This window comes from Ceratotherium simum, chromosome 13 (assembly GCF_057802395.1).
Source record: "Ceratotherium simum simum isolate JZ-2026a chromosome 13, ASM5780239v1, whole genome shotgun sequence".
Classification (NCBI taxonomy): Eukaryota; Metazoa; Chordata; class Mammalia; order Perissodactyla; family Rhinocerotidae; genus Ceratotherium; species Ceratotherium simum.
The window spans coordinates 33,183,994-33,196,766 of record NC_141912.1 but is presented as its reverse complement, the minus strand read 5'-3'; the positions used below and the strand labels follow the sequence as shown (position 1 = coordinate 33,196,766).

At 54.9% G+C, this 12,773-nt stretch overlaps 1 protein-coding gene across 1 annotated transcript; it reads left to right on the top strand.

Moving 5' to 3' along the window:
- Window positions 1–259: 259 nt before the first annotated feature.
- SLC44A4 (solute carrier family 44 member 4) lies at window positions 260–12,708 on the top strand. The gene is made up of 21 exons (XM_087438373.1): window positions 260–327; window positions 2,281–2,329; window positions 3,232–3,305; window positions 3,441–3,519; window positions 4,299–4,398; window positions 4,479–4,604; window positions 4,747–4,807; window positions 6,434–6,518; window positions 6,601–6,684; window positions 6,951–7,186; window positions 7,293–7,392; window positions 8,033–8,125; window positions 8,408–8,510; window positions 10,394–10,647; window positions 10,735–10,829; window positions 10,933–11,036; window positions 11,130–11,203; window positions 11,421–11,491; window positions 11,619–11,713; window positions 11,787–11,871; window positions 12,464–12,708. The coding sequence occupies exons 1-21, from the start codon at window positions 288–290 to the stop codon at window positions 12,583–12,585; spliced, it is 2,130 nt and encodes a 709-aa protein (XP_087294499.1). The 5' UTR covers window positions 260–287; the 3' UTR covers window positions 12,586–12,708.
- The last annotated feature ends 65 nt before the right edge of the window (window positions 12,709–12,773 follow it).

Below are 12,773 nucleotides of genomic sequence, written 5' to 3'. Positions count from 1 at the left end.
GGGCGTAGCTGTAAGTGTACCATAGTTGAGGTTGTTTGCAAAACTATGAAGGATTTTCTTAGAGCGAGTAAAGTCCTCCAGGCCATGGTCCATAGGCCTGCAGCAAGCAGCCTTGAGCCCCTGTCCCACGCTCGGCGTTCCCGCCCTCTGGCACTGAGTTGAGAAGGAGGAACTAGAGTGTGTCGGGGACCACAGGCGGAGGTGGGGCTGTGACGTGTGGCGGGGCGGAGCGGGCGGCAGGTGAGTCGCCAGGTCTCCAAGGCTCCAATCACTCCGGAGACTGAGCCATGGGGGGAAAGCAGGACGGGGACGAGAACGAGGCCTATGGTGAGGCTGGGGGCAGAGGCTGGGGTGGAGGCCCCAGACCGTGTGGAGGGAGGGGACGCCTGCCTTGGCCCACATCAGGGAAGGGTGGCTGGGGCTGGCCCCAGGAAAAGGAGCTAAGGGGAGTCCTGAGTCCCTGAGGGGAGGGCCCTGGAAAGGAGCTGATGGAAGGAGGCAGAGACAGGGTCCTGGGAGGAAGACGGGGTTCAGGGGCTGGAGTTTGTTGCTGGAGAGCCCTTGAGGAGTGAAGCTGGGGTCTCCATGAAGAGTTGGGGCTGGAGTTCCTAGGAAGAAGGGGATTTAGGCCTGGACTCTGAGTCCCTCAGGGCAGGGCCCAGGGAAGCAAAGCCTGAATGGAAGGAGGCAGGGTCAGGATCCTGAGCAGGGGGCTGAGTCTCAGGGGCTGGGAGTGTCATGTTCTGCGGAGCCTGCCTTCGACGGGTGAAGCTGGGGTCTGAGCCCCTTTCAGGAGGAACAGCTGGAGTTCCTCCTCCTGAGGAGGAGGAGTTTCAGCCTGGATTCTGGGTCTCTGAGGGGGAAAAGGTACTGCCTGCCGGGGTCTCTGAGCAGTGGCAGGGGGTCCCTGTGAGGAGTTGGGGCTGTAGGTCTTTGTGGAGATGGGGTTGGGGCCTGCCTCTGGGGTCTCTGTTAGGAGTGGGAGCCTGTCTTCGGGTACCTTGAGGAATAGGGGCAGGGGCCTTCTGGTGTCCCTGTGAAGAGTAAGGCCTGAGGGGAGAAGGAACAGGGAGCCTGTCTCCAGAATCTCTGTGAGGAACAAGGACTGGGGGCCCGTCCCAGGGATCCCAAGGATTAGGGGTGGTAGCCTGAGGGAAGAGGGAATGGGGATGAACCTCTGGGATCCCTGTAAGCAATAAGGGCTAGGGGTCTGCCTGCAGAGGTCGCTTGGGGCTTGGGGGTCTGAGCTCCTGGTCTGGAGGGTAGGGAACCCCAAGCGAGAGGCCTCCCAGACGCAAAGCTTGGGCCCCAAAGGGGTCTAAGGGAAGTAGCAGTGAGGACTTCCCAGGAGACTTCCTGGAACAGCTTTGGGTCAATCATTGATCTCATGTCCAAGAGCCATGGAGGAACAGAGTCCAGAGCACCTGGGGAGAAAGGACCCCACCCCTGCCACACTCTTGCCCAGCCCTCCACCCTCCCTCCTCAGTGCCCACACGGACCCTGGCTGCCTGGCCCCACCTACTCCCTGTGTGTACTCAGGGAGGACCCGGAACAGGACATGGCCACAATCTCAACCAGAGGGCTCAGGTGTCACTCTTACTGCTCGCCCAGAGACTGCCAGTGGCCTGGGAACTGAGGTCCCTTCGGGTGGAGGTCTACAGGGGGGCCCCTTCCTCCCCAGGCCCCACAAGGGTTGATGCCTTTGGCTCCAATTTCGTTCCCCATGGCCTCAGGCCAGAGGGTGGAGGTAGGGCCTGGGGCAGATGTGGGGAGGGGCTGTGACCTCCCTGAGGGGCTCTGGATCTGTGCCCACCCTGGGCAGGGTACAGGAAGGGGAGAGGGACAAGGATGGGGACATGAGGGCCACTGAGATGGCTGAGATGGATGGCTGGATATGTCCCATATCCCAGCTGGAGGGAGACTCAGGAGAAATGGGCCAGGGTGGGGGCAGGAGGCGAGGGCTATTTCCCTGCTGACAGCCTTGAGTTGTGAGTCAGAAATGACCCCTAAAGCCTCCCCTTTCGCCTCCCTCCAAGGCCCCAGGGTGGAGTTCACGGTGAGCATTCCAGCTGTTGACCAGGCCTTGATCCTACCTCTCCAGCTCTCCAAATCCTCCCCTGCCAGCCCTGCCTGTCTGTCTCCCTCCAACTCCTGAGGGCCGAGGAGGATCTTGAGGGTCAGGGAGGACCTTGGGGCAGAGAAGGACTTGGGAGGGACAGGAAAGAGGGAAAGGACTCCTCTCGGTGCCTCACTTTCCACATTCCTCTCCATGTCCCTCAGGGAAACCAGTCAAATATGACCCCTCCTTTCGAGGCCCTATCAAGAACAGGTGAGTTCTAGGCACTGCGCTGCTGCGAGCAGGTGTATGTCTTGGTTTAGCTTTGTATTTGCTGAAATATTGGTAAGAAGCTTGTGAAAAAGAAAACTCCTGCCCCAGGAGAGTGGAGAGATTGTCATGTATGGAGGGGGCACACGGGGGCTTCCGGGACGCTGGTGATGTTCTGTCTCTTGACCTGGGAGCTGGCCACACCGGCATGAGCCCTTTGGGGAAATGCATCCAGCTGAGCACTTAAGAGTTGTGTACTTTTCTGTTATACTTCAGAAGAAAGTTTACCACCTGGAAAAAGATTTTCTTAAAAAAATAAAACCGGGGCTGGGCCCCGTGTCATAGTAGTTTTGTGAGCGTGCTCCGCTGCTGGCGGCCCGAGTTCGGATCCAGGACGCGCACTGACGCACTGCTTGTCAGGCTGTGCTGTGGCAGCGTCCCATATAAAGTGGAGGAAGATAGGCACAGATGTCGGCCCAGGGCCAGTCTTCTTTTTTTTTTTTTATAATTTTTTATTTATTTATTTTTTCCCCCCAAAGCCCCAGTAGATAGTTGTATGTCATAGCTGCACATTCTTCTAGCTGCTGTATGTGGGACGCGGCCTCAGCATGGCCGGAGAAGCAGTGCGTCGGTGCACGCCCGGGATCCAAACCCCGGGCTGCCAGCAGTGGAACGCGTGCACTTAACCGCTAAGCCACGGGCCGGCAGGGCCAGTCTTCCTCCACAAAAAGAGGAGGATTGGCATAGATGTTAGCTCAGGGCTGATCTTCCTCACAAAAAAAATAAAAATATAAAACCTACCGTTGCCCCCACTCTTCAGCATTCCCCAGCTCTCCAACCCACAACTCCTCCAGACCATGCCCCCCGCACCCCCTCTCCAAAGGCTTCCCCCGTTTCTCTCCCAGGGGCTGCACAGATATCATCTGCTGTGTCCTCTTCTTTGTCTTCATTCTCGGTTACATCGCGGTGGGGCTCGTGGGTGAGTTTCCAGCTGCGCAGAGCTGGGGCGGCAGCCGGGGGCAATAACCGAGGGAGGAACAATACCCACGGCTGCTCCTCTGAAGTCCCTGCCCTCCCCCTCTGCTAACTCATCTCTATGTGTCTCTGTCTCCAGCCTGGGTGTATGGAGACCCCCGGCAAGTCCTCTACCCCAGGAACTCTACCGGGGCGTACTGCGGGATAGGGGTGAACAAGTGAGTATGAAGGCAGGAAGAGGGGGCAGGAGGGAGGGGAGGTGGGGAAGGCAGGGGACCCCCCAGTACTCAAGCTCCAGACCCTTTCCCTGTTGTTCCCACTCCCCTCAGCCTCCCTAAATCTCACCACTCCAGGCCACATTGAGAATCATCGTTGCTGGGCAGTCGGCTTCTGAGACCCCAGAACTGGGAGGCAGTGTAGAGTCACGGTTAAGTGTGTGGGTTTTAGAGTTTACAGATTGGCGTTTGAATCCCCAGCTGAGCTGAGTAAATTCTGATTGTGTGGCCTTGGGCAAGGTGCTCGGAAGGATGATCCCAGAAGCGATGCTATCAGTCCCCACATGCAGGAAACGTTGAACAAATAACAAAACCTCTAACATTTATACGGTGTTTACTACATTCCGGACAGGCCGTGTACTTATTACACATACAAACTCACTTAAATCCTATGAGGTAGGTATTATTATTTTGCACGTGATGAAATGAGACTGTGCTCATTAGTGACTTGCTCAAGGTCATAAATCTGGGTGGTAACTTGGTTCCAGAGTTCAAGCTCTTAACCATTTGTTAGCAGTTGCAATGCTGAATTACTCTGGGAAATCTTTCGAGTGTCTCTGGTACCTCCCCAGCTGCCCTGAGCTTCCTGCGGCCAGGAGCTGGGTGATGTGTGTCTGCGCCACACTGGGCCCACTGTACTCTTAACACGTGGCCCTGGCAGTCCCTCCTCTCCCCCAACGCCTGACCAGGCCCTGATGCACATGCTTCCTCTTCTCTTACAGAGATAAACCGTATCTCCTGTACTTCAACATCTTCAACTGCATCCTGGCCACCAACATCATTACAGTCTCTATGAACGGCCTGCAATGCCCCACACCCCAGGTCAGAGCCTGGGACCTGCCTCTGCCCAGACCTCCCCCAGTGTCTGGGTACCAGCCCCTCAGCATGCTCTCTGCCCCCAGGTGTGTGTGTCCTCCTGCCCAGAGGCTGCATGGACCGTGCAAGTAAACCAGCTCTCACAGACAGTCGGGGAGGTCTTCTACACTGCAGATAGAAACTTTTGTCTGCCAGGGGTGCCTTCGGATATGGTGAGCGCTGCCCCTAAAGTCATCACTGTCATCAAGCAGTTGGGTAGATGACTTTAGTGATGGTGGTGGCGGTGGTGAGGGGGCTCACTCCTTCATCCTGCTCTGTGTCTGTGTGTCTGTCTGTCCTCCCCCCACCCCCCAGATAGTGCATGAAAGCCTGACAGAGGAGCTCTGCCCCAGTTTCCTCCTCCCTTCCACTCCAGGTGAGAAGCCACATTCCTTCCTCAGGCATCATCTAGTCCTGTATTGATTGCTCAAATGAGGAAACCAGGCCCAGAGAGAGTAAAGCCACACAGCTGATCTGCAGCAAAATTGGAATTAGCATCAGGTCTTCATTTGTCTCTCTGCTGCATGACCCTGCAGTCAGAGCATCAGGGTTGACTGAGCCTCTACTTTGTGCCAGGCACTGGGGATAGACGCAGGGAAGATGAAAACTGCTCCCTGTTTGAGCTACATTCTAGGAGAGATCAGAGATGTTCACAAAGAGGCTGCGTGAGAATCCCATGAAAATATCCATGGGTGAATCTACACACACACATTTACATATGCGCACAGGAAACAGACTGGAAGGATGTTCATCCAAATTTTATAAGTGAATGTGGCCGGGTGGTGGGTCGCAGTGGACTTTTTTTTTCCATATGCTCTTCTTTCCGAGAGTAAATGTCATTTTGTATGTGTGTGTGTGTATGTGAGGAAGATCAGCCCTGAGCTGGCATCCGATGCCGATCTTCCTCTTTTTGCCGAGGAAGATTGGCCCTGGGCTAACATCCGTGCCCATCTTCCTCCCTTACTTTATATGGGACACCACCACAGCATGGCTTGACAAGCAGTGCATCGGTGCGTGCCCAGGATCTGAATCTGCAAACTCCAGGCCTCTGAAGTGGAGCGCATGCACTTAGCCACTATGCCACCGAGCCGGCCCCTAAATGTCATTTTTTAATAGAAAAAAAATCTTTAATTATAGCATGAGAAAAGATATCCAGTTCTCTACATAAGTACAATAGGAAGTATCTCAAATGAATGCTCCAAAGTCAGACAGATCTGGATTTAAATTCCAGTACTTTCCAGCTGTGTGGTCTCAGGACAATTATTCAACCTCTCTGAGCCTTGTCTCCTCATCTTTAGAAAGTAAATGCCAAAGCAAACCTGCCTGGCAAAGTTGTCATGAGGGTGGTGATAAATCACTCTGTAGGCACATAATAGGAGCCACAGGAGATGGGATGGGGTGAGAGGCTTCCTGGAGGAGGTGAGGTGGAGGTAGAGCTGAACAGAGAGTAGTGGATGGGATTTCTGGAGGAGGCAGAGTACTCAGAGAGAGATGCAGCAAGAGCCAAGGTACAGAGGTGAGGGCAAAGGGGCTGGGCTCAGCGGGCTGGGCTGTGAAGCCTGGCCATGAGCATGGGAACTCTCCAGGACAGAGCCTCTGGAGGCATCTGAGCAGCAGAGTGAGCCATGGCTCACTCATTCTAGAGCCATGGAATGATGAGGTCTGTGCTGAGCCATGGTCTCCCTGGCACTCGGGCAGAGGGGGGATTGATGGGTGGCAAGGTTAGGGTGGAGGCATTGTAAGAGTCAGGCCAGAGTAGAGGAGAGGCTGAACCCAGGCAGTGGCAGGGAGAGGGGGAGGGGGTATTACGAGACAGCAAAGGAAGTGTGGACGGGGCTCCGTGGGGCATGAGCTCCCATTCGGAATAAAGAGCAGCCCTCTGAGAGGGGCAGAGCCCATCTCTCTTCCCTCTCCTAAGGGCACTATGGCCTGGGGTGGGGGCCAGAGACTTTCAAGGCAAAGTTCTGGCCCTCCCATCCAGGACTCTGTTCTCTCCCTCCAGCTCTGGGGCGTTGTTTTCCATGGCCCAATAGTACTCTGCCCGAACTCTCAGGGATCAGCAACACTTCCGTCTCCGAGGGGATCAGGTGAGCATCCCCCTGCCTCCACACCTCTGTCCTGCACCCCTTCCCACCCACAGCCCCATCTGACTCAGTCTCTCCCCAACAGTGGTCTTCTTGACAAGATCAATGCCCGTGACATCAGTATTAAGATCTTTGAAGACTTTGCCCACTCCTGGTATTGGATTCTTGTGTGAGTCACCAGATTCCTCTGGTCTCTCATTCTTCTCTTTTCCCCTCCCTGATCCTCTATGCCCTAGCCCACTGTCTGAAACAGAGACTTTGGACAGGGGAGGAGGAGCCAGAGCTCTGAATGGACCCCAAACCCAACAGGATTTATGAGAGAAAGGGGGTCTAATCTGGGGGTATTGGGGATGTGAGGAAAGCATTTGGGGGCCTCTGAAAGGGGAAAGACTTAAGAGCCAGGAGTGACCCTTATCTACCTCACCCTGCCTGCAGTGGCCTAGGTGTGGCTCTGGTCCTGAGCCTACTGTTTATCCTGCTTCTGCGCCTGGTGGCCGGGCCCCTGGTGCTAGTGCTGATCCTGGGGGTGCTGGGCGTGCTGGCCTATGGCATCTACCACTGCTGGAAGGAGTACCGAGTGCTGCGGGACGAGGGTGCCTCCATCAACCAGCTGGGCTTCACCACCAACCTCAGCGCCTACCGCAGCGTTCAGGAGACCTGGCTGGCGGCATGTGAGTGCTCTGCCCACCTCCAAATCACCAGCTGCCCAAGGGCTGCCCTGGGCCATGCCCAGCCCTGGCCCTGACCCAGGCCCCTTTGCTCCCTGTCCACCCTCAGTGATCGTGCTGGCTGTGCTTGAAGGCATCCTGCTGCTGATGCTCATCTTCCTGCGGCAGCGGATTCGCATCGCCATCGCCCTCCTGACGGAGGCCAGCAAGTCAGGGCCTGCCTGGGATGGAGATGGGGCTGAGGGCAGGGATGTGGGCCAGGCATGGAGGTGCTGGGAAGATGGCAGGGAGCCCTGGAGAGGGGAAGACAAGCGCAGTGGTTAACACTGCTGTGTGACTTAGCCTTTCTGAGCCTCAATTTACCCATCTGTAAAATGGGGGCCATAATAGTTCCTACCTTGCAGGGTTATCAAGAGGATTAAGTGAGTTAGTGTCTTTGAAGTGCCTAGAACATGACATGGCCCTCTATAAGGGTTGGGCATAGTGGCAGTGGTTGCTGGGTGCGGTGGCAGGAACCCAGGCAGGGAGGAGAAGCAGCAGCTTGCTCCCAACCAGGACCCACTTGCCAGACGGGTCAAGAGACTACACTCCGAGGATTCTCTTGCCTTACTCTCCCTGAAGCTGCCCCAGGTGGCTTCTCTGTGACTCTAGTTTCCTCTAAGGGTCCCTTGAGCCTGCTTTATTCAATTCGGTTCATTCAGTGAGCACCTACTATGTGCTCAGCCTGGGGGGATGGAGCAGCCCCTGGCAAGGGCAGAGGTGGGGCCCTTGCCAGGTCAGCCCTGTGAGAGGAAGCATGGGGGCCGGGGGCCAGGGCCATGCCAGTGGACGGCTTCCATCTCCCTGCAGGGCCGTGGGACAGATGATGTCCACCATGTTTTACCCGCTGGTCACCTTTGTCCTCCTGCTCATCTGCATCGCCTACTGGGCCATGACTGCTCTGTATCCTTTGCCCACACAGCCGGGCCCTCCTGGAGTCCGTGGGGGGTGGAGGGGAGACAAGGCGGTACTCGCCCACACACAGTGCTTCAGTGCAGTTGGAAGAAGGTGCTGCTTCCTCCAGGCAGGCACGGTCCTGCACCTGGGCAGAGTTGAAAGAGTGAGCCCAGGCTGAACTCCCCTTTGTGCAGGGAACAACCTGCACAAGACCCTGGGAAGAGGTCCCTGCGGGGGGGGACCTGTAGAGACCCCCATATGACCATGCTTTCCTTGACTCCCCTCTGGCTACCTGGCCACATCCGGGCAACCTCAGTATGTCCTCTGGGCGCCCAACGTCAGTGCACCCGGCTGTGAGAGCGTGCTAGTTAATGAATCATGTGACCCCATGGTGAGGGCATTTGGGGTGGACATCAAGGGGGCACCAAAATGGCCGAGGGGACCTTAGGTGCCTACTGGTCCAAATGCCTCATTATGCAGAGGTGACTGAAGACCAGAGAGGGCAAGGGGCTCATTCAATGTCACACAACAGGCCCCCAGCAGAGCCAGAAAGGGAGCCAGTCTGCTGACTACAGATCTAGTACTCCCCCCGCTGAGCCACCATTATGCAGGGAAGGAAACTTAGGCTGGAAGAGGAGGCACAGGGCCAGGCCCTGGGGAAGCTAGATACCAGAACTTCACCCCTCCTCAGAACATTCCTCTGCTAGGTGGACCATTAACCACTTCACCAGCCCGATCTCAGTCCACTTATCTGTACAATGGAGATAATCATAATACCTGTCCCTCAGAGTGACTAAGAAGATTAAATGACATTGGGCACAAAAAGTGCTTAGTACAATGCCTGGCTTCTGATAAGATCTGATTATACAGTTGGTCTTCCTCCTTGGAACACAGTGCCGTAGGCAACGGGCAAGTGGGACTCCCTGGGGGGCCTGGGAGAGAAGCTGCTACCCAAAACTCTCCCCCTGAGGCTCCCAGGGAGTGGCACTGGACTGTGGGCATTTACTGTCCTCAAAGCTTTCAAGTGGCCACCTCATCTGAGCTGGGACCATGGGCGGTGCCCACAGGCATTAGCCCCACTCTAAAAAAGAAGCGGGAGGCTCCTTCAGATTTGTGCAGGACCTGCCATGAGTAAACTTTTCCAGACACCAGAGGCAGGCACTGGGTATGCAAAGCCCCAGATCACCTGGTTCTTTCTTTGAACTTGCTCAGGGTCTCGCAGTGGAGACTGACACAAGCCCACAATTACATGCAAAGCGGAAAGTGGTTGGTTTCCTCATCATAAAATTTCAAACATGTACTCCGTTTCAGCAATTATCAAGGTTTTGGTCACATTTCTAGAAAGGGTTGTTTTTTATTTCTGCATTTTTTATTTTTTATTACGGAAATTTTCAAACTCACACAAATGTAGAGAATCCCTACACTCGGATTCCACAACCTCCAACTTCTGCTATTCTTGTTTCATCTATCTCCCTGTGCACCGCCCCAGCTGCAAATTTTTTTTCTGGAGTTTTTTAAGGCAAATTCTGGACATTGTGCCATTTCACCTGTAAATACATCAGGATGGATCTCAACAAGATGTTTTCTTCTTCTTTTTTTTTTTGTGGGGAGATCAGCTCTGTGCTAACATCTGCCAATCCTCCTCTTTTTTTGCTGAGGAAGACTGGCCCTGGGCTAACATCTGTGTCTATCTTCCTCCACTTTATATGGGACGCTGCCACAGCATGGCTTGGCAAGCAGTGCATCAGTGCGTGCCCAGGATCCGAACCGGGGAACCTCGGGCCGCCGCAGCGGAACACGTGCACTTAACTGCTCACGCCACCGGGCCGGCCCAGGATGTTTTCAAAAACATAACCACTGTACCATTACCACACTCAACAAAGTTAATAATTCCTTAATACCATCTAATGCCCAGTCTGTTCAGTTTTGCTGGAAAACGTTTTGGTTGAAGTTGCAGAGGCTGCTCTGGAGGGGATTGCTGACTGAGTGCCAGGCAGAGCTAGGCGTTGGTCACAGTGCCCTTGCACCATCGAGGCTTGGAGCTCTTGTGCCCATCCGGAGACTGAAGGAAGCTAATTATGCTCACACAATAGGCAAACTGAACCCAGTTTGAACCTGGACATGGAACTCCTGGAAGGAACCAGCTCCCCAACCCGGGGAGGCTGCTACTTCCCTCCCTTTCTACTCTGGGAGTGGCAGGAGCTGGCTGGAAATGGGCCAAGGCTCTACAATGAGGTCTGAAGGCTGTGCCTAAACCTATTCTGTCCCCTGCAGGACCAGCCCGTGAACTCCTCCTGCCCAGGGCTGACATGCGTCTTCCAGAGCTACTTGTCCAAAGGCGTGGCACAACGTTCTCTCTTCAACTTGCAAATCTACGGGGTCCTGGGGCTATTCTGGACCCTCAACTGGGTACTGGCCCTGGGCCAGTGTGTCATGGCTGGGGCCTTTGCCTCCTTCTACTGGGCCTTCCATAAGCCCCAGGACATCCCCACCTTTCCTCTGAGCGCTGCCTTTATCCGCACAATCCGGTAAGCCCGGGACAGAGGGCTGGGAATTGTGAGCCTGGGAGTCCCGGAGGTACTGGGGCTGCCTCTGACTACCTAACCCCTCTGAAGTTACCACACCGGGTCGCTGGCCTTCGGAGCCCTCATCCTGACCATTGTGCAGATAGTTCGGGTCATCTTTGAGTACATTGACCACAAACTGAGAGGTGAGCTGAGTTCGGGGGCTGGGGAAGGCCAGGCTGAGCAGCTGGATCCTCTGGGCGGGGATGTCAGGGGCTAGTGTCCAAACATGAGCCCCCTCACCCCCAGGAGCCCAGAACCCTGTGACGCGCTGCATCATGTGCTGCTTCAAGTGCTGCCTCTGGTGTCTGGAAAAGTTCATCAAGTTCCTGAACCGCAATGCATACATCATGGTGAGCCCCACTGTGTGAGCAACCACTTGCTCCAGGGCCCCTTGGCCCAGGTGAGCTCTCCACGGGTAACTCTGACCCTTCTGCTTCACCTAGATCGCCGTCTATGGGAAGAATTTCTGTGTCTCAGCCAAAAACGCCTTCATGTTGCTCATGCGGAACATTGTCAGGTCAGGCTGTCTCTCACCCCCATGATTTCCCACCCAACCCGGCTTCATGGGCATGCTGTGCTTAGAAGGGCCTCAAGCTTGGTTTAATGCTCTGCTGCCTCCATCTTGAAATGTGAACAGTTTTCATTTTGCATCTGTACTGGCAAATTATATAGCCAGCTCTGCTCCCAGCCCTGCCAGGCCTGTCACCCCCAACCTACCCCAACTCCCCGTACAGGGTGGTGGTCCTGGACAAAGTCACAGATCTGCTGCTGTTCTTCGGGAAGCTGCTGGTGGTTGGAGGTGTTGGTAAGGACCAGGGCTGGGAGTTACAGGGACAGAGCGCAGGGGTGCTGGGTGGCTGAAGAGATAACCTCTGGGAAGTGACACTGACCTCCAGACCTCTTCCACACTGACCTCCAGACCTCTTCCACAGGAGTCCTGTCCTTCTTTTTTTTCACCGGTCGCATCCAGGGGCTGGGTAAAGACTTTGAGAACCCCCAACTCAACTATTACTGGCTGCCCATCATGGTGAGTGACTCCCCCTACTCTGCCTCACCCCTCAACTCCCCAAAGGAACCCTAACAGGCCTCGTGTCTTCCAGACCTCCATCGTAGGGGCCTATGTCATCGCCAGCGGCTTCTTCAGCGTTTTTGGCATGTGTGTAGACACGCTCTTCCTCTGTTTCTGTGAGTGACACTCCCCACCTCCTCCCCCAACTTCAAGGTACCAGACTGTTCAGGCTTTTTCGAAAACTCGGTGTTTCCAGAAACAGCGACTTTGTGAGTTAAAGGAACCAGAGCCAAAGGGAGCCTCTTCTGGCATCCTCAGGCCAGGGGTTTGGGGAAGAAAGGAGGAAGGAGCTCCCAGGCCGGGAGGTTCTCCCAAGAAAGAGCATCCCAGGGCAGAGGCCTCGGGTAACTTCCCCTAGAAAATCTGGGGTAGAAGTTAGCCACAAGAGACTTCCCAGCAGGTGGCTGCAGTGAGTGGGGATTTTCTAAACCTACTGTATAAATTCAGACTCTGCGCTAACGGATTGACATGCATTTTTTCCGTTAATCCTTATTACACTATGAAGTATAGTATTATTGACCCCACTTTACAGATGAGGAAACTGAGATTATATAACCTGCCCAGTAGATTACAAAACCTGCTTGAAAAAAACAGCCGGTGGTGGTGCAGCCTGGAAACCAGGCAGCCTGTCTCTTAGTCCCAGATTTTCCCGGGGAGTGCTTGTGGCCCCCCAAGGGTCCGCTCTAACGGGTCTATGTTGCGGCTCAGTGGAGGATCTGGAGCGGAACGACGGCTCCCTGGACCGGCCCTATTACATGTCCAAGTCCCTTCTGAAGATTCTGGGCAAGAAGAACGAGGCGCCCGCGAGGGACAAGAAGAGGAAGAAGTGAGAGATGCAGCCCTGAGCCAAAGCTGCACCCTGCCTGTACAGCCTCATAGCCTCATCCGCCTTCCAGATCCCGATTTTGTAGTAAAAAGATTTTATTAAAAATTATGTTTTCTTTTCTCAAAAAGTCTGGGACTTTTATTCCCTCCATGACAACCCGATGCCCATTTTTTTCCCCCCAGCCTGGCTCTT